Source organism: Bombus affinis, chromosome 4, assembly GCF_024516045.1.
Source record: "Bombus affinis isolate iyBomAffi1 chromosome 4, iyBomAffi1.2, whole genome shotgun sequence".
NCBI lineage: Eukaryota > Metazoa > Arthropoda > Insecta > Hymenoptera > Apidae > Bombus > Bombus affinis.
The window spans coordinates 13,646,142-13,673,463 of NC_066347.1; the positions used below are offsets into that span (position 1 = coordinate 13,646,142).

Here is a 27,322-nt window from a genome sequence, read left to right on the forward strand (position 1 = left end):
CCCAATAGAAGAGAAAGTAAGTAGTTGGCAACTAAGTGATTGCGGATTTTGTCATTACCCCCAATGCAAAAATCCGCAATCACTTAGTTGCCAACCCAATAGAAGAGAAAGTAAGTAGTTGGCAACTAAGTGATTGCGGATTTTGTCATTACCCCCAATGCAAAAATCCGTAATCACTTAGTTGCCAACCCAATAGAAAAGAAAGTGAATGATTGCGGATTTTGTCATTATTCCCAATGCAAAAATCCGCAATCACTTAGTTGCCAACCCAATAGAAGAGAAAGTAAGTAGTTGGCAACTAAGTGATTGCGGATTTTGTCATTACCCCCAGTGCAAAAATCCGCAATCACTTAGTTGCCAACCCAATAGAAGAGAAAGTAGGTAGTTAGCAACTAAGTGATTGCGGATTTTGTCATTACCCCCAGTGCAAAAATCCGCAATCACTTAGTTGCCAACCCAATAGAAAAGAAAGTGAATGATTGCGGATTTTGTCATTATTCCCAATGCAAAAATCCGCAATCACTTAGTTGCCAACCCAATAGAAGAGAAAGTAAGTAGTTGGCAACTAAGTGATTGCGGATTTTGTCATTACCCCCAATGCAAAAATCCGTAATCACTTAGTTGCCAACCCAATAGAAAAGAAAGTGAATGATTGCGGATTTTGTCATTATTCCCAATGCAAAAATCCGCAATCACTTAGTTGCCAACCCAATAGAAGAGAAAGTAAGTAGTTGGCAACTAAGTGATTGCGGATTTTGTCATTACCCCCAGTGCAAAAATCCGCAATCACTTAGTTGCCAACCCAATAGAAGAGAAAGTAGGTAGTTGGCAACTAAGTGATTGCGGATTTTGTCATTACCCCCAGTGCAAAAATCCGCAATCACTTAGTTGCCAACCCAATAGAAAAGAAAGTGAATGATCGCGGGTTTTGTCATTACTCCCGATGAAAAAATCCGCAATCACTTAATTGTCAACCCAATATATAATTTAATACAAGTATAAGAAAATTATCGTTGAAACGAATAATATCCTATTTCAATTATTATTTCTCGAAGCTACAAAACTACTTTAAAGAAACGAACGTACGTTTGGATCCTGAGATTTGTCCTCTCTTTGTTCCTCTACGGTAGGGCTGAACAACACATTCTACCGTAAAATTATGAAAGCTTCAAGGATATTTCTTTAGAGAGTGTTGAAACTCCTTGTAAAGGATTTTTCTATCGAATTGAAAGCGGCACGTCGACACGACTCACTTCGCCCTGGTAATTAGAATGACCGCATAGCTTAATGAAATCGCTCGTAAATCTATCGAAAGCAGCCTAGCTGCTGGGCACTACAATACGTTTGGTCGGCATGGTATTCGTGCAATGCCATCGACCTGCGTATCGGCCTACGTCAATTTAATTACGCCTAACGATTCTGGTTACGAGGACGTGTTTCCGAGCCGCGAATATCGATTACGGATATTTTACGATTTAACGACGCTCATTGTTTGCATCGTTAGCTTGACGGAGGTTCGTTTACTTCTACTGCACCCGGGGCCTCGCCTAAATAAGGAGCAAAGGACGTTGCTCGCAATTGTACAGTTTAGAGTTGAACGTGAGAATCGAGGCGTTTGAAAATACTTCGTTCTAGTGATAATCGAATCAGAATATTTGACTTTACGTTAATAATAAAGAATAAACTTAAATTTAGATTAATTTTACGGAAAAAGAAATTTTAAAATTCTTATTTTTTAATATTCTCGCTGTTCTTTTTAATATATTAATCTTTGCGATGAAAGTATAGTTGGTATTTATATATTTTAATTTAGACGTCGTTACGAGAAATTGTAACAAGACATGCCTGTAAGAAACTTAATAGAGCGAAGTTGGTAATAAAATGTAAAGCAGGAAAGGTGTTAGACACGTAACGTTGATTAGCATTCGGAATGACAATTTACAGTCGATTTGTATTCGTGTTAGACATTACCTGTCTGGCACTGGTTGCCGGTAAATCCTTTGGGACACGTGCACCTGCCAGGAGAGGTACACACACCTCCGTTTAAGCATGGGGAAGGGCAAGTAGCTGAAAAGCAATTAAATTCAGGTACCGATAACCTGATACATAATTATTCGTTATCGACTAATAAATATCTTGCATGTCCATAAAAGATTTTTGTTCTACATTTCACATCTAGACAAATCAAGTCATCAAATTTTTCTCATTATTTTTCGCATTTTTAATAACAATTGAATGTGTTGTTACAATAAACGATACCATTTCCAGTAATTTAAATAATCCAACAAAAACCAACTGAAAATTCATCAAAATTGAATGACTTTTTTAAACATACCATAAATTAATGGTCGACTAATATTCGTAGCAATAAACTTCAATTACAAGAATAGAAATTTCGACTTATTAACTTGACAGTTCTTTTATATCCGTATAAAGTTAACATTTTATGGAGATGTTTAGAATGCCTATGATCGTTTACTCACGTTTATTACATCCAAAACTCAAGCGAGTCGCCTGTGTCCATCCAGGACAGCACAAGAAAACGGAAGATGAATCGGTCTTAACATTAATAACATTAATATACCTAAAAATAATCGGACTTGATCGTGCGAAATAGTACTAATCTTCTTCGTAACAGCTATAATCTTAAATATAAATATTTTAATCGCTTATGTCGATGTTTAATAATAAATACACATTTACGAGAATCTATAAAGAAACATCTCGTTTTACAGAAACGTTAATTTACCTAATTTGTCCATTTCGATGATGATGATTGACAGAGTTGGGAACTGATCTGGTACAAACTCGTCTCCTAAAACATAAGGAAAATATCTCCATATAAGAAGAAATTCTTAAAGTATAAGAAAAATACCTTTATGCAAGAAGAAAATAAAGAATGCATATTAATATTATTAGTACGAAGAGCTGCAGGAATTGAACGCACAAAAGAAAGTGACACTTCATACAGCGTTTATTGTTCGAGGACCAGCTCTCCCTTAATGTATTTCGAGCACGCAAATCCCCGTGGCTTTATATTTGTTATTGAGATTTATGCTATTTATACAAACACATTGTCAAGCGGTGACAAGACGAAATTAAATTAATCAATTGATTGTTTTGATAGCGATCGCAGCCGATACGACACGGTACACGCCTTCATTTGCATCTCGTCGAGTCGATATGGAAATGGAAATCGTTAAATACAGAGAAGATAATTTCGACGAGTACGTTTAAGCTTCGACTGGATAAATGCGAGGGTAACAGGCTTCGAAAGCGAGGCTACATTGTAAAAGGAACGTGGAATGATTGCTATCGCGTCCTAAGGGATTATTCGATAGCTTTCGTTGTAGCTAATCTTCTTTGACAGCTGTTATTACTTGCATCGTAATCGATTTTATTATAGTCGAATCGGTTAAACTGATCGATCGATACACACCCATGATTTCGTTTCAGATGATTTCGAATGAACTCAGCAGCGAATTATTTTCATCCTGTGCTGTAGCCACTGATTTTCGCGATTTCATTTAAACGTCTAAAGCTTTCTCATGTAAATCGCGTGCACTTTGTTACGATTTTGCATTTGCATCGATTTTTCTAATACATCGTATACACTTGATCATCGACGTAATCGCGAATATTATATTCGCGAAGGTGACAGAAAGATTCTTCTACGAGGACAAGATTTCTATTCGAAAATCGTAGTGTATATTTGTAGTAAAAGCTTAAGTACCTGTAATGCAAATTACAAAAATTCCACATCGTCTTGCTCGAGAATATTAAGTGTCTGCTTGTTAAAATGCAAAAAATAATACGATGACAGCTATGATATTTAGTATCGAAGACGCTCCTTTCTCTTTGTACTTGAGTATCTTGCGTAGAACTTACTTACATAAAAGAGAGGATAGAGGACGGCTTCGGTTTACATAAACGCGCGAGCTTCATCCGTAATTGAACATTGAGACTTTCCCAGAGTATCTTTTACACTCGAAAGCGTCGACCAGTTTTAACTACAATTACTTAGCTGACAGGATGTTCTCGGTTAACAAGCATTCGCCTCTATTACTTTCATTTTCACCGTCATCAATCACTCCGTCACATTTACATTTTGAACCAAAGGCAAATATTCTCGTTCTTTGATATATCCAATATATTCCAAGGGAATTAATCTTTCTTAGAACATTTTTTATTCTATAATTACATGTACAAGTTTCCGGTTAAGAAACCACGCGGTTAACGAATCAAACTGCATCGCTATAAAAAAGTGGAATATATGACATCGCGTTCTTTCTGTGTAATCCTTGAACGTTACATCGTTGAATCGCTATGAAAAGTGGAAGATCGGTCTGTTAAAATTTCGAACGCTGATATCTCGTTACTTGTTCTGTACGGTTCGATATGTTGACTAGAAATTACACGAATGCGAGAGGACGAGACGATTCAGTGCGCGCGAACGCGCGCGAATCGCGCATGATTGGGCGACGAGATCCGATCCCGCACAGCGGAACCACTTCGTCATCGTCGACTCGCGAGAAAATTGCATTTTGCTGTGTCGCTGTCATGTTCGTTGAAACGCGACACGACATTTACTGTCGCAACACCAACCACGTGCTTCGCATCGCGAGACGTCTACTTTTCTTGCTCTGTGCGCCATTTTCTTTGTCCCAAAGACATACCAAGGGCGCGAAGAAGTCGTTCAAATAAGAAGGTTACTCGATTAAAAGTGTCACAGACTGAGACAAATAGTTGTTCTCAATTTAGAAACGAAAGTAGGTATCGTCGTTGCTGTCATTAATATATGTCTCTCGAATTGAGTAAATCACGCATTAATTAATTATATCGAAAGATGGGAATTAAACGCGCTACAAAAGATAGTTTATCGTTTAATCATGAAATTACGAATTATTTTCTTATTGCAACGATTAATTCCTCGCTACGTTATTTTTATACTTATTAAGAAATAAACTATTCCCTTCCTTCGTAATTCCCACGTTCTCCAGATCCGGCAGGTGTACAGAACAAGATGAGGTCTTTAAACGACGTCAAGGATGCTCGTAAAATCTGTCTGTTAAAGACGAGTCTCGTATTTGCCTACAGATTATCTGCGCCAGAAAGGATCAGAGGGATTAGCGCGGTAGGTGATCCAGGTTAGCGGATCGTGTAGGTTCTGTCAGACAGGTAGTGTATCCGACATTGGCTCATTTCCTTTGAGCTGGATATAATATTCACGATGATGGTGCACATTGTTTTCATGTCGACCAAAATCAATCTCTCCTTCTAGAAGTCACACATTCCACATCGATCTATAAACGTGTTGTCAATTCACGTAATAAAGACACGAATGTATAAGAAATACAAACTTTTGTTTAAAATGAAAATAAATAGTTAAATAAACAAAGGGAAGAAAATCAAATAACTTTCGCTAAAGTCAGGCATAATTTAAATGGTGGGTTAATTTGGGCTTCTGGAATTCTCACTGGTGTTGTCGATATTCGAGATTATTCTGGTTAATAAATTATGGATGCTTTCGAACGCCTACGCGGGTAAATACTACTCCGTTTAACTCTGGACGACACGATAAGTTTCCGTATAACGTTCGATGATCGTGATCTATTCACGGCAGTGGGATTATCGTAATTCGGAAAAATAAATGTCTTCGCTGTCGCGACGAGCTAACATCAAATCGTTCCCAGAGCATATTCCGTTCGCAGAAAAATCCTTCGGAACACGTTGCGACGGAGGTTCAGATACGGTTCGGAGGACATTCGCGTGGGAATACTGGTTCGGGTGCTTTGGTGGCCATACTGAACGTTGCGCGCTGATAACGTCCAGCATGCTCGGTCCACGACATTGAACGAGAGAAACGAAGAGGTTAAACGCACATTCGCGAACCCTTTTTGAAAATAACGCGTGTAAGTGTTGTAGTTAGCTTGTACTTGTAACTAATTGTACGATTTACGGATTACATTCTCTGTAATAAAAGCGACAACTCATTCTGACGTAATACTGATTTCAAGAAATACCACTATTTTCTTCTCAAATGTTACTTATTTTTTATACGATATTTTTTTGACGATTTCTTCAAAACGAAGAGAAATACATCCCTAAAAGATTATGAAATTTTCCGTTTCCTACTACTATTTCGCAATGAGTCGTCAAATTCTTCTTAAAAAGGAATTAGTTCGAATGAAATAGAAGGGTACGGACCTATAACAACTGTACGACGTATATACATAATGTACGAAGTTGGAGTATTGTACTCGTAACTCGAGAAAACGTTTCACTTTTCATCGTACAGGCCTTAAGTTCATCGAGAGCGAAGACTTCTAATGCGTTCTAGGAACTTTCTCCGTTAGCGAAGAGAACCGGCTTGGAAGAGAGAAAAAAGATGAGGAAATGTACGAAGAAGTCGCGTGTAATAAAATTAATGTCGATTAGCGAAGGCGCCGTCGCGTGATACCGCTCGCAAGCTTCTTTCAGGTGATAAATTTTCAATGAATTACCGCATCGACGGCTCGCGTGTCCGCGAGTCTCTTAGAAGTACATACTTCCGAAACCTTAACGGTGATCTCGCATGTTTTCCACTTCTAGCCGCGCCACAGGCGAACGTAGCGTCGAGTTATGGTTGCCATTCGTTATTACCCTTGTCCGGTTGACTATCTATTGCTCACGACCGATATTTTCACGACCATGGGTGAACGACGTTCCGCGAAACCAAACTTTCTCTGGGTCACTAACATGTCGCAAGATTTACAGATAAAAGAGCATCGAGATTCTAACGTGGACAAACACGATCACAACATTTATCCTGAACAGTTTTTACTATAGAGAACTTTTTGAAATCTCATTAGTACCGTAAAGAGAACCTGACTATTATGTTTTCAGTGGTAAAATTTAAAATCAATTGGAGAACGTACATGACAGTTACAAGGTATTTATTGCAAAATCAGCAATTATCAAACACGTACACATTGTATCACTGATACAACATAAATACATGTAGCTACATTAGAGATGCACAACGGACGAGATCACCAAACCGGTTGATACATCGATATTACGGAATCGGAAGAAAAATGCGAATAACACATCGCGTACACTATCCGCGGCAAAATCTATACGTTCAGCGAGCTAGTATCGATTAATCTCGCATCCTCGATCGATCTTTAATTGAACTATAAATATTCAGCTTTACTTTCGCCTGATGATACTCGTGAACAGCGCGCATAATCACAGATACACGGGGCGAATTTTCAACGTTGAAGCCGTACGTTATCATCGCATGCCGGTAAACCGTCGTCGCGCGTTGTCCCGATCGTGACAACACGCTTTGCACGCTCGTTTCGACGTTGCCGCCAGTGATAAACATCGATTCTTTATTGTACGATCTCGTGGACTTTACTCCACCGATTCCTCTTCCACTTTCTCGACAATAGCGCCTCAGACTAACGTTCGTTTGTTTAAAGTTTCGATCAGTTGTCAGTAGATTATGAACGTTCATGCAACTAGAGAAAATTTAAATGTACAAAAATATACAGAACGATCGTATGTATAACAGCACGCGAACATGTTAAAAATATTCGAAGCAAAGTGCTCGTTATAATATTTAAAAGGCGAAACGAATCTTTATTTGAAAGAGAAAGAATATTTTAAGATTTTTTAGAGGATTAAAGGAATTCTCAGGATAAATAATGCTGTAAGATACAAGGAAATTTTGTTCTTTTTCGTAGTCTTACAAATTCCTTATAATTTGTCCAGGTGTACATTCCTGGACGAGTAGCTGTGTCCAAATAAAATGGTAATGGGACAAGAATCGGTAATTAAATTGATCAAAGTAAGCAGTTGATAGTAAAAAGGAACGAAAGAGATCAATTTTACGAGCAATCAGAAGTTGGCTGCAAAGCACACAAAACATGAAGAGAGACGTCCTCGAGACGTTCGCATGGAAGAACAAAGAAATAGCCGGACGAAGTGAAGTGGCACTCGTGCTCGACCAGCGCAATTCGCTGGTTCGAAAGTTTTCCAAACAGCATGGCCGGTCATTGGCTACTCGTTTTGAGTCGCGATAACTGATCAAATACAGCCTCGACTATCGCGACACCTAATTTTTCGTCGCCGCTTGAAAACGTCATTCACTTTGCCTAATCCCCTCGACACGAAGTCGATTAATCACGAGGAAATCTGTTCCTGAAAGCTCTCTATAAGACTAAAAGATTTGTTATTATCGCGGCTTAACGAATAACGCCGGCGATAGTTGATTTACCGCATGTAAGATTCGGTTTGCTGAATTATCGTTCTCAAAGCGAATTAAAAAGAAGGTCGTTAATCAAAGTTATCCTTTAATTCGAGTAAATTTGTAAACTATCGGTACACGAATCTATTCAGATTAGATAGATAAATAACGAGCTCGACACGTTCCGACGATGTTGCTTTAATAGCGAACGCTTTATCCGGCTGATTTATAAAACGCTGGGTCGCGCGGCGATGCAATTTTATCGGCGAGTTATTTCACGCAAACGGTCGATTTCTCGGAAATCCAGGCCGTGCCTTAATACTTGGGTGGTTAATCGTGCGCGATGCAATAATTCTGGCCGTTACGTTCGTGTCATCCCATCTCCCTCGCGACGGAACACGCGTGAAACGCGGGGCGCGCGCGTAAAACGGAAAAATAAAGCAACGCGGAACGGACGTCGCGACGTGTCCGGCATGCAAATGCGATGTAATTCCACAGCGTCAATTAACATCGCGCGAGAAATGAATCGCAACGTACGGATACCACGAGAAAACGTGCTCGGCTGGAAGGAGCTCGCTTGGCAAACGACGAGTAACGTTACGACTAGCCGTCCGACGATTTGCGGTTTCAGACGCAACGGTCCGCGCGTACATAGTTGGATCTACGCGCGGCTTCTTGAATTAAGTTCTGATTGCTTGCTTTATGAATAAACAGGTAAATTTCTATTACGTAATCGTTGTTCGTGTTGCTAACTTGTTGATCCTTGTTTCTCAAGTAGTTTAATAATGTGTAAATTAATGTGGAAATTAAATGATAAGCGATAATCGGTGTGCAAATTAAAGCTTTTACTTTGGTGTTGGGAATAATGAGAGCGTTAATTGATTTCACTTATTTATTCTCGTTAATTGTGAAATAAATATTTATGAAAGTTTGGCATCCGATCCAATTGCAATATGATAATTGCTTTATATTTATATATGCTTTATATTTTTTTTACGTTGTTACCTATGTTACAGATATGATTCGCAATCAGTAGTTACAAATAACATTGATTTTTCGTCTTCTGGAAAGTTGCTTTGAAAAATAACTTTCTTGCAAATGCGTTATTGATCTTCCAGACTTTAAATTTAGTTCCACGGTTAAACGACCCAGCGCCTCAGCAGTTTATTGCACCATTATCTCAACACCAATTTTATAGTCTGCCATTGTAGCTTGCCAGTAAATACATTCTAACATCTATATACTATTTTGTATCTCTTGTAAAATATACTGGTCGCTAAAATGTTAGTTTTTAACAACTATGTAAACGTTTGTAATAACGTGGTCCTATTTGCATCTGAAATGTCTATAAGAAAGTAACACGGTCGACAAACGTCATCAGAAAATAATTTCCATCGGCCGTGCACATGTGGCCGAAATATTCTTAACAGTCTCTTCTCATCCTCTTCGGCTGCACTCCCGCTGCAGCCATGACGATATTTTTTCCCCGGTTAACTATACCCGCCGCCGTGGTGCATAACGATGGTTTATCATAAAAGCGAAGGAGTTATTTTCGAGGCTGACAAATGGGTTCAGTGTCCTCTCGTTGAATATTTTTCCCTGTCTCTCTTGAACGCCTCTGAAAGAAAAGAGGAGAAGTCTTTTTATCGAGCAGGCAAGTTATAAGGATATTGAGCGTGCGGCTCGTTAACGACGGAGTTTTGCCAGCCGCTTCCTTTTTCTCCGCCATCTCCATTCGCCATTCGCCCTCCGACCGACGGCTAAACAATCTGGCGTGCTGACTCCCGTTGTATACGTTAACGGGAGTTTGTGAAACGTCGCTGTTTGAATCTCTTCCAAACAATCCTGCCTGATTCATTCGCCGTTGTTTCGGCAACCACTTTCTCGAAATTGTTTATAAAAAGTTTCTCCATTTCGATGTTATATTTATATTTCCTATTCCTCGCGATGATGCTTCGTAGGTTAATCTATAGAAACATTTCGTGAAATTGAAAAATTTATCGCGAAATTTCGTTGCAAATATTTTATTGCATTTATAGAAAATTGTGGTTATAATACAGAGCTGTAAATAATCGTATCAAACAATTAAGAATATTTAAAAGAAGGAGATATAAAAGAGAGTTTATTTCAGCAAGTATGTTTTTCGTTAATGTTAACAAGAGATGTTTGTTTTATTTCACTTCGCCCGCATCATTTCTTAAACTATCTGCCTCAGATAGGAAAGAGCGGAGAAATATTCTTAAAACATTATCGATAGCTCGAAGACATCTAGTTCGCGATGCACCGCTAGACCAACAGAACAGACCTCCCATTTTGCCCCATGGTACGTTCTATACCTCTTACATACAAAATTTATGTGTGCCGCCTAATCGAGTGTAAATTGTAGAGTTTGCAATGTGCTAAGTTTCCCACGAAATCCAAGATCCGATAGTATTCTGTGCTTTCCAGACGAGGTGTATGCTTTACATAAATTAGCAGTACCTTCGATCGTATCGAGATTAGCTTATTTCTAGCAAAGCGAACGTAAATTCCAGTTTGTAATATAAAATTATTCTAATCGGATAGTCGCCTGTCGCTGTTTGCGATCGATTCCACTGATTTTTCGACGTGGAATACGCAATGTTACAAAAGAAGCCGCAGGCTGCTGGTACGGATTTGCGGAGCTTCCAAACTACAAAATTACTTGATGACGAGTTACCGGTTCCCGGGGAAGTAATTACGCGCCTACGCGGTGCCAATAAGTGCCACGCTACCGCTCATCATTTTTCGCGATGCATCTCCATCATTTTGCATCTTACTTCTTAGTACAACACCACAGTGGTGAATGTTCTTAATCGAAGCGTTGAAATTACAAGTTTTATTTTCATTTCGAATTTTTCGTTATTTTATCGCATTCGCAAACAGTTAATATTCTACAGAGATATTACGTAAATTGAAAATTTGCCAATGATGCTACTAAACGGAAATATCAAAGAACTAAACATTACGATGCGAAATTCATTGCGAATAATTGAACATTTCGTCGAGAAAAAAAAGCGCTCTAAATAACAGATGATACCGAAGTTTATAGTTACGAAGTTACGAAAGCGTAATAAAGTATGCCCCATATTCGATGTGTTAACATCTGTTCTTTTAATCGGATTCAGGGAAATTCATAAAATGATTCAGGGTCGATGCCAGATTTAAATAAACGAGTGGAAAATGTAAGCTCGATAGACGCGAATAATCTATAGAAATATTTTTCAAAGGTTTACACCTACTTTTTGAACAAGTCATTTTCGTCTATGGCAGATTACATAATGGATACATCGTGCTTTTAACTAATCGCCGGTGAAACCGGTGTACGCACGCGTCGAGTGATGCAACGTTTTCTTACGTCGTGAATTATCGTCTTATGCTTTCGACGTACCACAATGATATATCGCTGAAACCGTCATACACACGTAGAATACGAGTAGCCTTACTCCGTGATATATTTTCTCCGACTTTTACAAGGCAGCCAATTTTTCATGACTATTCAACCGTTATCAAACGAAATGTAAATGTTTCTATCGTTCGTTAGTAGCGTGCGTTACGACACGTTCTAACAGCGCTTGCTTTCAATTTGTTACATTTTGCAAGAGTTACATTAATTAAAATTTCATCGCAACAGTAGTTCGTAGTTCGGATGAACGGAACTGTAGCGCAATGTAAAATGTATCTTTCTTCCATCATCTGCGATTCTTTCTCTGTAAGTAAAATAAGAGGCCACCGTTAGGCGATCGCGGCGCTATCAATTTCCGTGAACACGGCGGACGCAAATCGTCGGGCTCACCGCGGAATTATCATTTAATGGGGGCCCGCAATAACGCGAACCATTCGAGACGGAAAGAAAAGGAATCGCCATGAATTATTCAAGCAATCGCAGGAACGCGGAGCAATAGCGCGGTACCGTGCGATCGATACCGCATCGTTCGAACACTTGGCAACGATAAGTCCATTTATGCCGGCCATAAACCGACCCGTGGAATTTTCAAGAAGATCCTCGGGTGAGGCGACCTTACGGGGCCACGAATTCTTGCCGCGCCACCGAGCTGCCCAAGCCACTTCCTTTTTTTCTTTCTTTTTTTATCCGTAACACCATTTACGGTCGAATATAACCATCCGGTTCGACCACCCTAGGGGCCAAAGAACACGATCGTCTCTACCTGCTGCTCGCGCCTCCTCTACCTACAATTTCTGCCCGCGGCTGCGACCTCTTCACCCTGGACAACAACGCGCGGAAAAAGTCACTGCTAATGGATTTAAGCGGAGCGCCGACCATCACTCTTCCCGATCGGACCTGCATCCTTTGGCTCCTTACACGGACTGCCTTCCCTATGATATCTTATTGATGAGTTTTCGACTTTTTGGTCGAGTATAAGCCTAAGAGTATATTAGAGGAGATTAGGGTTTTTTTAAGACTGAATTAGAGCCGATATCTTATATCGGATAAGGGTTCAACTCGTTAAGGGCCAACGTTACGTTGACGCAATCATCATCTATAATTTTCTTAAATCAGTTTGTATTACCGGATTTTCTTTTCAACATTCTGGCTGTGAAAAAGAATTCGAAAGATTCGTTTAATATATTTCTCCTCGCTACCTCTTCCAGTTAGATTCTATGATTTTATAAAATTTAAGGAAATTGGAGTATTTGGAATATTGCCATAAACTATTGCTTTGTCTTTAACGAATCAACCCATGTTTTAGTTTAATTTCGTTGCAATCCTCGAATTTCTTTCTTCAATTTTGCTTTAGTTGTAATCGAGCAGAAGATGTTTGATCTTCCAAGAAGATGTTTGCATACAATTTACATGAGAAATTATGCGTACCGATAATAATTCTTTTATATCTTCCTCGTTGAATACGCAGTACAAATCGATTGAAAATAACGGAAAGAATGCGACAGAATTAAATATACATTTATCGTTTTATTTGGACATCGTTATGCACTTTGTACGGTACAGGAACTGCTTCGAGCACACAGTGCAAGCTTAAGGGTGGTTTCTTCAAATATTTGCCAAATATCCTATGGATATTTACGAGGTTACGAAGTTACGAGTTGGCGAGGTTACGAAGTTACGTCTTAGTTGCTGAATTTGCAGCTTTGAATCATAGTTGAAAATTTGTAATATCTTTTAAGAATATTTATTTATACCTCGAAATAGCGTTACGTTGCCTAATATTATCCATATAGAATAGCTAAGACGATATAAGTTAGGCAATTTCAAAAGAAAGTATTTATCAGGAACTAATTCAATCTTTAAATTATCGCTTTATTCTCTATTTATGCGAGTAATACCCGTTACGTGCAGCAACATGATTTCTCTAGAGTTAAAAGTTTGTACCTCTCGCTGGGTAATTATTGTAAAAACTTTCCAGAAGTATTAGCATAACATCGCAAGATCTATTTATGCTTATTTGGCGAGTATTCTTATTAGAAGTAGTTGAAAACTGTGTTCAAACACATGCGAGATCTTTACAAACATGAAAATATTTCATTTCCTTTCATTTCCGTATTTTATTCTTCTCAGCAGAATATTAAAACGAAATGTGTTAATATTTTTTGTCATTAGGATAAATTCATGTAAATTGAAAAAAACATTTTGTCCTGATATTTCCTTTCGAGATATTCGATTTTCGCGTAGAACGATTGTTCGTCGTGGTTTCTGTAGATTGAAGTAATCGACGTGCTAAAATTGAAGCGGAAATACCGACGATTTTGCGTCCATCATTCCGTGAACGTCGATTGTTCTTCATTTTCCTCTAATGCATTTCGCACCGTAATACAGCATGCACCTTGCTCGTATCCTCTCTTATGTGCCAGCTGTCGTTGATCTCCGGTAGATCTTACGATCATCAAAGAAATCGATGCGAAATGCCAACACGCTCGCGAAATTGTACGTTCGCGATTGCCCTTTGATCGGCGAACGTGCACCGTTCACGACGCAACGTATCCTTTACGGACTCTTCCAACCGCCGATTACTATTTTATCGTGTCAATTTTAAGGCTCGCGAGCTCATTATAGCTTGTGAAGGTATTCAAACGTCGAATCCTAATCTCAATGATTGTGCAAACATTTGTTCATAATATTATTGACTCGCATAACAACGATATGTTACTTCGTAATTTGATTCTTCCATAAATACTTTTATTTACAATATTTTTGTATAATCGTGTGTATCTCAATCATAGTTAGAATATCCGGCATTCATATTGAGGTTTTAGAATCATTTTAGCGCACGTGAAGCTTGAAAAGGATATTGGGAAGTTTCTTGAAATAAAATTTTAATCGCGCGATATTATATGGCATTGAACTATCCATATGAGTCAGTTGAATGATTCAACCATTGTTAAACAATCGGAGTAACATCAAAATCTGGTCAGAACCCCATCGTAGGTCGTGCGGGTTGAATGGCCGGCGCTGTTATGTTTATCTCTGTACAGTACGCGCTAACAGAAACGAAAAGAAAGTAAAAGGAGGTCCCGACAGAACGTACGTGTAAAAGACGTGCTCTATTTGCGTCCGTGGAATGTCATTTTGCGTTCGTTGTTCCTTCTTTCTACTTGTTTTGCGGCGAGTCGCGACATGAAACCCTCCCTGAAGGCATTTAAGAGTCTTGCGATGTTCCATTAAGAGAAATGACTGAATCATTTGCGAATTCTTTCGAAGAAAGGCCAAGGGACATCTCTGACATCTCTTGAACACATGAAGTTACATGTAAAGACAACATCGTTAAATCCTGATACCTTATTGGGTATTTTGTTCCGGGCAAAAGGCTGTCTTAAGAAATATCTCAAGATTTCAATGAACGTGTACTACTTTGCATAGTACTTGATACCTACTCTAAAGTATCCAGATAATTTGTTCCTCCAGCATGTTGATATCTCGAAATCCTATTAGGATAATATTTTAATATCCTGACATTGTAACATTACGAATACCTCGATCCATCGATATTTCAAGTCTCTAATATTCTAATAAGAATAGGCGTTCCAACGTTCTTACATTCTGCAACTCTAATGGTCTGATGGCTGAACAATTTTCAACAAGTTGTTCCAAGACGTTCTAACACATCAATTAACGCACTAATTGCAATGTCTAATACTCGAAAGCTCCAATTACTATCGTAATATTTCACTTACTGTCACGTGGACGTCGTAAAAAACGCATTCACCCGTAAAGTTCTGAATAACGATAGTTTCACTCCATCGGGACAAAATACGATACGATGAAATATGGAGCACGAAATCGATAAGAACAATGTACTCTGCTTACTTTGACCTTGATTTGAATTCCCTCTCAAATGGGCCGTGCTAAAAGAAGACGTTGTTGCTCTCGGGCAGAATGCCACGCGGCTCGACGACTTCCTCGAGATTGGAAGTTGAATCGGCGGAGGACGGCGGTATTTGACATTTCGCTGGGCTCGCTAACCGTCAAGTAAGAAAGAAAATACCTCCGGGACGTTTCATTTTTAAACTCGAGGGAACGGTTTTCGCGCACGTTCGCGTCTTGGTATTTTTTCGCGAACCAACATCAGCCAGACCTGGGCGGTAATTGAATATGAATTATGTGCGAAGTATGGCCACGTGCAAGTGTTTTATCTCCTACGTATGACACGAATTCCTTTTCTATCGAATTTGCTATTCTAAATTAAAGGTTTTGCATATTTGACTATAGCTAACGTGCAATTTATATGCAAAATTTTACGCAAGATATGCATGCGCAGAGTAGTGTACGAAAAGATTCGAAGAATTTAAGGGTGTGTAGCGTTTATTAAAGCGTAGTGGCGAGCATGTAAGCCGACACGTGCTTACTCGTGAATCAAACGATTTCATTTTTGTCTTTCTCCTGTAATAATTGCAAACTAAGCTAAGTTGAACTTGGTATAAGCGCTTTATTATAATATTTATTTAATTAACGTTAACAAGGAGTGCGAAGAACAAGTTGTAACTAGAATCTACACACTGTATGTGATAAGTCTTCGGCTAAAATTCTCGATCGGGAGATCACTCGATTCGAAGCTTTCGTCTCGAGCGACGAGAATCCCATTGGAACCAAGCTGGATACAATTGCGCTGTAAATCCCATACGGCTGTGTTTAGCAAACATCGAAACATAAGGATGAAAAACAGCCGAGGAAAGGAAGCGAACGCAATCCGATACTATCACCTCGTGAATCGCCGGCTTGTAGAATTTATTTCGCTGTATGGCGCCGTAAAACGAGTGAAAATAGTGGCGAAATTCAGTAGATAAAGGAGTATTATCGTCTCACCGCTATTTATTCTCTCCGATCATTTCCTGGCAAACGATCGTATTCAATAACTACCGCGCGTTAAGGAAGGTACTACGTGACTTTGATATACAAAGTACTTACGGTATGTTTCATGATTATTTAGTTTTAATGTATGCGCGTTGATATTTTCCGAGTTAACGTTCTTTACCACAAGGAAGATATGTTTCTTAGGATTTCAGTAATTTACAAATTTCGAGCGAATAACCTGCGTTACTTTTATCCGTTCGAATCTCTCTCTTCTTGTTTGCTCGTGTTACCAGCATACATCGAGAAACGACTCGGATTCCCGTTTGAAACGATGGTAAAGCCAGGCTGTATAGTCCCATTTGGCGATTTGCCGAGCACATTTGTTAATTGGACTAACCGGCTTTACTGTTTCCGAGTGTTCCGAATATTTGGTAATTAATCGGCTCTATACTTAACCAGATTGTGAATTGGCGCGTGCCAGGGAAACCGGAGCGATGATAAAAGTTAATGAAACGTCAGGCGAAAAATAAATTCGTGACGTGTTTGCGATGCGACGAGTTTTTCTTTTTACGCGTTGAGATGCACGAGAAACGCGTCTCAGTGGAGGATGTACCGGAACAAAAATTGCCAGCGAAACATTATTACATGGTGCTGAAATTTCGATTAAATGTCGACGTACAAAATTATGAACAGCTTGCCAGATACATACGTATATGTATCAAAGTGAATAGCCACTCTATTTGGCTCACACATTTGTTTGTTTAGCTGCGGTTCAATAACCATGCCAACTATTAATCTCTTCGTTAGAAAAGTATCTACGACGGGAATGTGGCAGCGCCGATTGCGGTGTAACGATTATGAAATTGCAAAAGGCGCGGATATACGCGACGAATGCAAGCAGTCAGACATTAACGTCGTACTCTGGTGTTAGGTGTGTTTTTTCGTTTAAGCCCATTTGTAGCATATTACTTCTAAAGCGCTATTACAATGTTTATAGAGCTAGATATGGTACTGAGTTTAGTGTCACTATGGTATATACTACTATGGCGTTTTTAACGTCCCTCTTAATTCTGAGTCAATGTAACAACTTCCTAATTGATAGTTATCTTTCAAACTGTTTTTACCAGTGTCTTTTCTGTCTTGTAGTTTATGATTTATTCTTTCGGTAAATCAGAATTGAAGTTGTCTTTTCTACATTGTATTCGACTTATGCAACGCCACTTTAAGATAAGAACACCTGATCCTACGATGCAAGAAACTCTCCTTATAGACAACGTTGCAATATGAAACCCGCTATAAAGGACAATTCAAAAGATCATAAATCGATATAAGAACAGCTAAATTATCTAAAACGTTCTAAATTGTCTATAATCGTAATTGTCTACTCTCCTGCGTTGCTAATAACCCATGAAAGCGATCGATGCGACTATAAATAATGGAAGAAAAAAGATATTTTTATTATATTAATAGAAATTTTTATATAATTTACTAGCAATTTATAATTGCAACAATTATTTTCCATAATTTTAGAAAATTTTTTCTCTCGTCGTTTCAAATATTATTTTCAAATAATTTCTGCTATCAATTTTTTTTTGCTTTGACATATGATAACACGCCGTGAAGCCGTATTATCGTGCCTGCAAGGATGATAGTGACTCGACAGCATATAAAGCTGCGGAAGATTCTTTTTAAAGCGTGTCCAGTGTTTTTTCTCGTCACGGTGTACAGTATCGGAAAATGGTAATTGCGTTGCAGAAGAACGGTTTCGATTCGAGCGACAAAACGAATGTGCCTGTCGTTTGACAACAACGTGAACGTAACAGTTGCGTCTATTTCCACACGGACACCGTCCATTTGTCAATCGACCGATCTGTTAAACCTTAGACCAACGACAACGCAACAGACGATGGATAATAAACAATGTAAACGACTACGCACCAAGCGTTCCACGATGTGACATGGCAGGATTATTATCTGAGATGTACTTGGAACTGTTCGTATATTCGTTATTCGTGCTTCTTCTTATCGACGTCCGTCGATCACACGTGTAAAATGACCAAAGGGACGAACGATAGTTTTATAAAAGATTAGTAGACCCATTTGAGGAGGATGTTCTGACGCATATCGTTCGCCTGTTTAAACTGTTCCAACGTCCAATCAGTTATTCAACAGGGCAATACACTTTTGAAAAGAAAATTCAATTTCGGATAAACGATTAACCACGGTACTTGCTGCATTCGTTTTCTTATCGATGAATATTTTATTGGGCCCGCTATCTCCAGCTTATTACTTTATATGCTCTTTTCTAAATTTACACCCATATAATCAGGCTCTTCCTTAATTTAAAGCGACTACAAAGAGGAAGAAAAAACAAGGAGACGTTTAAACGATTAGAGTCGACGAGATACTTGGCTGTTGGCTAAAGAACGGCAAAGGTGCTCATTTTTTTTCTATATCCTTCATCCCGTGATTTCCATTACCATGGAAATCGTCAGCAACCCAATCGAAAACGATGGCTGCACAAGTCCATGAAAACAGTAGCTGAAACACGTCGAAGCCCCGCGCGCGCCTATCGACTCGAGTTTGTCGCCAGATCAATGTAACCGACCTCGAATTCCGCTTCTGTATTCTTGATCGGGCTACCGTCGCCGTCTAGATCGCATTTTAAGTGTCATTATTGCCGCGATGGCGATAAAAAATTTTGGGACGATGACGACCGATCGATCGTTCGAGACGCGTTATTCGTTGCTCGTGTTGACGAGACGACTTTTCGTCGGCCTCGTGCGACAGGTTTGCGAGTGTTTCGCTACTCTGTCCGGCCTTGTATCTGGGTAATTCGATCGGCGCATAGAATAAAAGGAAAGAACGAGCGAACAGTAGGCACGAGCTAAATTATCGCATTCAGGTTAAATAATAACGAGCGATCTCGTCGATGCGTCGCGCCGTTTCTTTCAGTTTGCGTGCAAGGAGAGCTTTGTTTCGCACGGACAAAAGTGGCCGCGTTCACGTGCAACCAAATGTATCGCGAACACGCCCGCGGCCCATCGCCTCAGTCATTGAAACGATGAGAGATCATCCGAGTTGTGTTGCGAAATTACATTCCGAGAGGCGGTAGCGATTCGCCAGCACACGTTCGAATATAACATTTTTTGGAGGCAAACGTGTTACGATATTATAACATCGTCATCGCGATACTTTTATCACAGGGAATATTTAAATCAATTCCATAAAATCAGTCTTAATAATTAGTAGGTTTGTCCCTCAAAAGTAGAATGCATTCTCACGTTGCCTTTATCTTTTACTTCCAGATCGTGACCTTTAATGATAGTAAGCGTTGAAGCTTCATAAATGTGGTATATATAACACGGTGAAATTAAACCGCTCGTTGTTATAAATAATTTTAATCGATATAAGTCACGGTAATTTATAGTTCGAGTATAGAACATAGGAAGTAGGTTTCTGAACTTCTATAAAGCTATAAAGCTTTCTTGTATTTCTTTTCTTGTAATATCTCTCTGTACATGTAAGGTAGCGAGTCTTTTATTAAGCACAATAACGTACTTGGCATCGTAAGGCCCATATCTTGCACTTTTTTTAAAAACCTGTAGTTTTCAGAATATCGCTGTTCATTTATTTAATAGGCCACGGCACGTACACAATTTTCTTTATTTAATCCTTAAGGAAACTGTTTGCGATTACATATTGCCTAATATGGTTAATTCTCATCAAACACTTTCAAGAATCAACTGCACCTTAAGTGGCAATTTGAATATATCGTTTCTCCAGAAGAGAGCCGACTTCGTTACAGCACGTTCCGACCATAAAATCTCACCTTTTTCATTCGATCTTACAAATCAATATTTCGAAAATATTATCAATTACTCATCGAGAAACTTTTCTATGAACATTTCATCCGATAACTTTATGTAATCAAATATTTAACAATATCAAACTATTTTGACAGTATAAAACCTTGTTCATAACATTTCAAATATCGTGATTTTCCCTTTAAATTACCACATCAATATTTAGCAAATAGCGTAAAATCTATGTTTGCCAAAAAGGCCTTTTAGCTACACCTGAAACTTTCTATCGATCAAATATTCAGTACACCAAAGGATCGAACGAACTGCTTTCCTCTTACGAAACGTTGCGCCAACATTGCAAGTACTACGCTTTCCTCTTTAAGCTCTCAAATCAATATTCAGTAAATATCGTAAATTTTACTTGCACCTGATAGATACACAGAACTTTCCTCTGTACCTTAACCCTTAGAGGCTGTCATAGGTGAAATTTCATCCTATGCATATTTTAACACGGTGTAACACGTGCCTAGCATAACGTAACGAGTACCTTATTGCATCAACATTCTAACGCGATGAATACTTCGTTCCATCGATATTTCAACGTCCTGATATTTCGAATCTCAAATTTTTAAAAGCTTGAACAAATCACCTTGCCACGCCCGCAACAAAAATCCATCCATGTCGCTTTGATCGCTAATTCGGTCGACGAAGTTGCACCAGTTCCCCGTAAACCGAGGCGTACGCTAAACCACTTTCGCGCTGACCTCAAAAAGAACCATCGAGATCGTGACCAGTAAATCACCCGCTGCAACGCGTGCATTTCCCCATTAACCACCTTTTAATTTACTAAAAACTCGACGTTGTAGTTCCATTGACGCAACGCTAATGATGTTAATAGCCGGGCTATCGACATTCAGGGCAAAATCTTTCTTCTATTTCTGTGCAAAACACAGACTCGTGAGTAGCGACCCGTTGCGGTCGATTATCATCAACGAGATAGAGGTCTCACGTTCACCATCGTCGATGGTCGTTTCCCACCGGCGAGTATCGTCGCGAACCGCGGGTCTGTATCGTCGCCGTTATGCACGAGCAATCGCGCGACTTAATTGGCGTCCCTCGGTTTCGCTCGAAGCGGCGCGAAAGCAATATTATCATGCGGAAACCTTTAAGGCCGGCCAAAGGGGAACCGCCGTCGTCGCGCACCAACAATCCTAATAATTGCACGTGACAGAGGAACGCGTTACGCGCGAGATAATTAATCGGCCGATTAATTAAACGTCCCGCCCAATGAGATTACCGATCGTTTTAACGGGAGATTCAAATCATTGCGGCCGATTTTGTGATTGCCAACGAAAGCGAAAATATAGAAATGTACACGAACGTATGTATAACATGTAACTGTTGAAACTTTCGCTTCCAAGCGTTGGAATAAATTTTGCGCTTTTAGTTTTAGAATTCAGATACTCTGTGAAAAAGAATTTTATTTTTGGGAAATAGTTATCGACAGTCGTATCGTCCTATTTGCCTTCGACGTTCTGTTAATACGTTATATCAGCCTGTTATACTAGTTTCCCATGTAAAGTTATCTCCACACATTCGTATGACTGCATACTTATATCCTTCTGTCATGTACGAAAAATATTTGCCCTATTTTCTGCTCTATCGAATATTCATAGTTTACTTCGAAGGAAATTTTTCAACCGACTGTTATACAATTGCTAGTAGGTTTCACGGGCGCGGGATAATATTTTGTCATATTTATTTTTCAGTGACAGTGATAAGGTAACTTGGACTTTTTCTCGAAAATAACACGGTTCTTTGTATATTGAATATTTTAGAACGGCTGCGAGTATTTTATTCGCGTGTAGCGTACGCTGGCAAAATTATTTATTTGCCAGGAGCTATAGCAATATTTTCAGCAAGGAAACGAATGTTATCCCGTTGCTCCCACCAAACAGATAAGCACAGTAAAAAATCGCCCACTCTCGCGCGAGAGCGTTCAAAACCGTGTAACCTTCAACCGTAGAAATAATCTCTTGGGTGAATCATGGTGGAGATATTTAAGGTGGAAACTGTAGATAAAACACCTAGCATTTAACTTTGCAACAGTTGCAACTTTGTCAAAGTAATCCCTGCTGCCTCTTCCTCGCCAAACAAATTTTAATACTTTTTAGCCACTATAAATTGATAAAATACATATGTATAGGTACCGTATAAGATAAACCAGTAGGATATTTAGGTCGAGATAAGCGTTTTGTCTTTTTACGTCTCTTTTCGATGAATCTAAAATACACGATATTTTCTCATTCTTTCGTTGTTATATCAATGACCGATAACGACACACGACAAGCGACAAAGATTATTATTCTAAGGTTGAAGCTTAGCTGATTCGAATAACTCTACCTTGCCACGCTATATCTATCGCCTCTCTACCATCTTCAATTCTCAACACCAAATTAACCGAACACAAAATTACACGTTTCGAAATAAAAAAAGGGCAAATGATTGATTGAATTCGCAAACGATTAAAAATCGAAATGAAAGTCCGGAGCAGAACAGTCGTGCGTTAAAACTCTGAGAAAGATTATGGACTGGCACCATAAATTATCGTTCTGCGAAGTAATTCCATGACGCGCGCGGCTAACCGCGCTCGTCGACTCATTTAAACGCGTGAGTTGCGCTTTGTCCGGTAGATCGTAAAGTTTTCCGCTCGAATTTAGCTTCGATTCTCTTCGTTGGCTCGACTTGCGACGCAAGACACCTACGTTCGCAGGCTCGAGGGTGGCGATATACCGCGAAACGTTCCGTTTTATGCCGAAAAGGTGGGTGAAGTCGGCCTCTCCAAGCAGGAAGTGGGTGGTTCGACCGAGAAAATTGATCTCCTTCGATCGGTTGACGTTGCCGGGAAATTTAACGCACCGTTTACGCGTAACTTTAGTTTCGCCCGACACAATGGGGTACGCCAGACATTTTATTGCGCAATTCGATGAAATGTGCTTCCCGTCCTGTTTGGTATTCGCTGTCCGAAGAACGGCTCGCATACGGCCGATGTTGACTTCGATTTACATCCGTATTCGTCAAGTTAATCCTGTTTTAGCACAGAAGCAGAAGGAAATACAGAAAAATACTTGTTTCGCCGCATCGAGAAACGGTAAATCGCGAATACCTACATGTTTACCTTAATTGCGCGAGGACAGAGCGGTTTTCTAATTTTTATGGGTATAAATGAAACGTAATTTACTCTTAATGCGAATGCAACACACATCTCGATAAATTGACCAACTGGATGACGAAGAGATATAGAGTAGCAAAAGGCACTTGTGATCGTAAAGATGTTCTCGCAGATACATTCGAACGCTTGATTTGTAATTTTCAATTTTTAATTTGCTTTATCGAGTAGGCGAATGAAAAATGATGGTTCGATGCGTTATCGGTGTATAGATTGGATGCGAGATTCTTTTGATCTTATAAATCACTGGAACATCGTTACGTTACGACGTAAAGAAAAGATATCTCGAATGAACCGTTTGTTATTAGCGTCGATGGATTGAATAACGGTGCAAAATAATTAAACTCCAATCGTAAATCTCTTGCAGTGATATTTGCGTTCGCTGTTTTAGTCGTGTATCAATGTATAAAAAAAACTCTTACAGCTTGTTTGCATAAAACAGATATTTATACTTTAGATATGACTCGAAGAAGTGACTCTTTATGTTTGTGACTATGATACGATAATAAAGCAGATTTAAGATTTATAGTAAATAAAAAACAATTTATTCGAACGACGTATCTTTTAAAAAGAATTTGGACTTGATATAGAATCGCAAGTAACATCGTCTCTTCGCACCTTATCGTATTTCTAATTTTGAAATGGAATTTAGATTTCAAGAATTTAGGTTTGTACTCGTCTTTATTGAACAAACCTGCGATCTTCCTTACCCATATTTGCTCCTATGGATGTTAAAGTTCACGCAAGATTACGGTTGAAACGATACGAAGTAACGTAGTATACAACGCAATTGTCAACCGACAGTGACAAGTATGAGACAAATGAAGCCATTTTTGTAAATCCACCAAGCTACCGAGACCACTCGTAAAAGCCTAAAAGCAAAGTTCCAAAGACCTCACTCACCCAGGATGATGCCTGGTATAAGTAGCCGGAGTGGTCGTGTGATGCTGGTAGCCCTGTGTGACCACTTCCCTCGGCTGGTGACGATGATTGTTGTGATAACCGGCGTAAGCGATGGCTCTGGTGCCGGTGTAGTCGGCAACCGCGACAGCGCTGAATTTCTCCGGTTTCGAGGTTCGTTGCTCGTAAACGCGTTGCTCCACGCGATGTCTGACCCCACTCGCGGTTGTTTGCAGTGGTGCGATTGTCGAGCTGCTTCTTTCGAACAGATCGTTGCGAATCCAATTGTTGACGGTACCCTGTTGTTGGAAACTCCTATCGTCGTGTTCGTGTCGAGATCGTGTGAATTTCTCGTGGTACGGCCAGACCGGCCAGGTGAGTCTGTGATTGGTAAAGTCGCGATGATCGTTGGCCGTGTGTTCGATCGAGGCGATGGCGGTCGGTAAAATAAAGAAAGCACACGTCAGAAGAATTTTCGGTACGAAAGCCATCGCTAAACCAGCCTTCGATCTTCGATTACGTTGGCGATGTCTGGTGTGAGTAATAGTCACGACGAACGGGTCACATTCTCGATGATTTTGATCGATTTTTTTACGTTTGACCGAAGGTGCTGCGCTGGATACGTCGAACAAGCTCGATGGACATCCGGTGCGAAATCGTTCGAAGGCAACCGAGAGCACTACTGAACGAGACACACGGAGTAGGCTCCACGTGCTTGAGTCGCTCGTACCAACCCCACCATCCTTCTTTCTTTCTCTCTTTCTCTTCGTTTCCTCGTTCCGCCCCTCGTCCTCTCTCGCACCCATCTCTCCTTCCTTTCTTGTTTGCTCGCTTAGACCTCTTTCTTCGTTCCGCTTTGTTCCGCTCCCTTTCTACCTGTCTGTTCTCCTGATACACCGCCAACCGCTCAGTTAACCACCTACATATCCTTGCACGCGTTCGACAAGAACGCTCAGTAGGATAGAGACACAATGGTGCGCGTTGTTTGTTCCTTGGGATAGATGGGACGACCGGCTGAACCGATTGCGAAACTCGAAGGGTACGCTTGTCGCGATGGAATTTTTTCCTCGTTCCTCTTTGTTGATTCATGCCTTGGATTTTTTAAGTTGCCACGATCATTGTAATATACATATTACATACAGGGTGTAGCGAATGTAGAATGGTAGGAATTTGCTAATGGTGAGAAAGCGCTACGAAGATATTTCCGTGGATGTGGTTAGAATTTACTGTTGCTTTCGGGTTGCTGAAGATTGCACGACTCGCTTGGAACGTCTACTTCGTGCTTTGTTGCATAGTACGACGGGTCTTGGTAATTTACAAAATATCAGAAATTGTTGGCGTGACTATGAAAGTTGAAGTATGTATGCCGCGTTTAAGAAATTTTAAATATAAAATCGTCGGAGTTAAAAAAAGGAATTTGTAACGCTTATATTTTTAATACGTTTCTTATTTTCCGATCTATACATTTATGATAAATTTACAATAAATTTATAAGAAACGTATAAGCATTGAAATACTTTTAAACGCTAGTGTACTTTTCTTATTCCCGTGTAGAAATCCTACATCGCGTGCAATCGACGCCGCGTCGAAGCTATCGTGTCTAAACCTTTGTCGGCTCGAAACTCATCTACGCAATCTTGTTATTTCAACCGTCCAATAAATCAACAATTTCCTCCAACTGCAATTTCCTGGAAAAGCAAAAATCGAAGCAGAGGGAAAGAGAATCGAACGATCGGGTTTCGCGAGCGTTTATTGCATCGTTGCCGAGTCGCGAATCGATTTCGAGATCCGAAGAACGCGGAGACCAGGAGTTTCTCTATTTACGAGCAATAAATGTTAAAGGCGTGCGTGCAAAAGGTGTCACGCGGGACGAATGTAGGTCGTGAGTCACGCGTTCCTCTGGAACCATGGCAGCGCGACCGAACACGTGTACGCTAGAAAATTACGGGTGCGAGGAAAAGCGAGCGATCCGGCGGCCACATCGTGCGACCGACGTGTGTCATCCCGATCGATTTTTGTATCTGGATAATAAAGGAACTGAAAGTAATAAGATGGACGCGTGTGCTCGCGGCATCGCGTTTACACGCGCAATTACGCCGCCGTAATGAATAGATGCCTGATAATGTGGCGCACATAGGAGACAATGCCCGTGGCGCTGCTCGTAATTACCAGTGATTTAATGTCGAGCACGCTGGGCCATTGTCTAGCTTTCAATCTCTTACCTGTTAATCTCTTTTACCTGCTTCTACGTCCGCGTACCTGTGTATGGTTGGAGACGGGAATGTTTTGCAACTTTTTTTGGTTCTGAATTTGTGTTGTGTGCTTCTTTGCGATTTTTTCTAGCTATTAGATTTATTAGTAGAATTAGGTAACTTTTTTATTTTGGGTAGGAAGTGTTCGGAAGTACGTTTTTCGACCAAAAATGAGACAAGCATTGAAAATAATATCGTACATATTATTTTCTGATGACGATACAGCATATTCGTATTTATGCGGAATATTTTGTTTAGGGAGTGGATTGTTTAAATGACAAAAATTAAGCACGTATTAATTAACTGCGAGCAAAGCTCCATACGCATGTAAGGTGATGTATTTCTTAAATCAAGTACCGAATACCGTTGAAGCTTTTTTAATTAGTTTTCGAATTTGTAAATACCTGTTTATTTCTCTTTAATCGACAGAATTTCTTAATTAATTATACAGTCACGTTTGGGAACATTACATACATACATTACTTCCATAATATATGGAAGATTAAAAGGATGATTTATACTACAAAAATATCACGATATGACATTGAGATTCTTACAAAGAGAAATATGAAATCATCGTTACCAAAAGTGGAAGATCTGGATGAGAACAACTTCAAC

General features: G+C 39.6%; 1 protein-coding gene and 1 long non-coding RNA gene across 2 annotated transcripts in view; one reads left to right on the forward strand and one right to left on the reverse strand.

The window, feature by feature from the left end:
• LOC126915088 (uncharacterized) overlaps positions 1-25,492 on the reverse strand; it is a 29,659-nt gene extending 4,167 nt beyond the window's left edge. Inside the window, exons 1-4 of the mRNA XM_050719469.1 lie at positions 24,456-25,492; positions 2,750-2,815; positions 2,484-2,584; positions 1,972-2,067 (exon numbers count right to left, since the gene is read on the reverse strand). Of these exons, the coding sequence (XP_050575426.1) occupies positions 1,972-2,067; positions 2,484-2,584; positions 2,750-2,815; positions 24,456-25,258 (1,066 nt within the window). The 5' untranslated portion in view covers positions 25,259-25,492. The remainder of the gene's footprint in view (positions 1-1,971; positions 2,068-2,483; positions 2,585-2,749; positions 2,816-24,455) is intronic.
• The window catches only part of LOC126915173 (uncharacterized), a 51,855-nt gene that overhangs the window by 10,583 nt on the left and 13,950 nt on the right, over positions 1-27,322 (forward strand). The window lies entirely within an intron of this gene.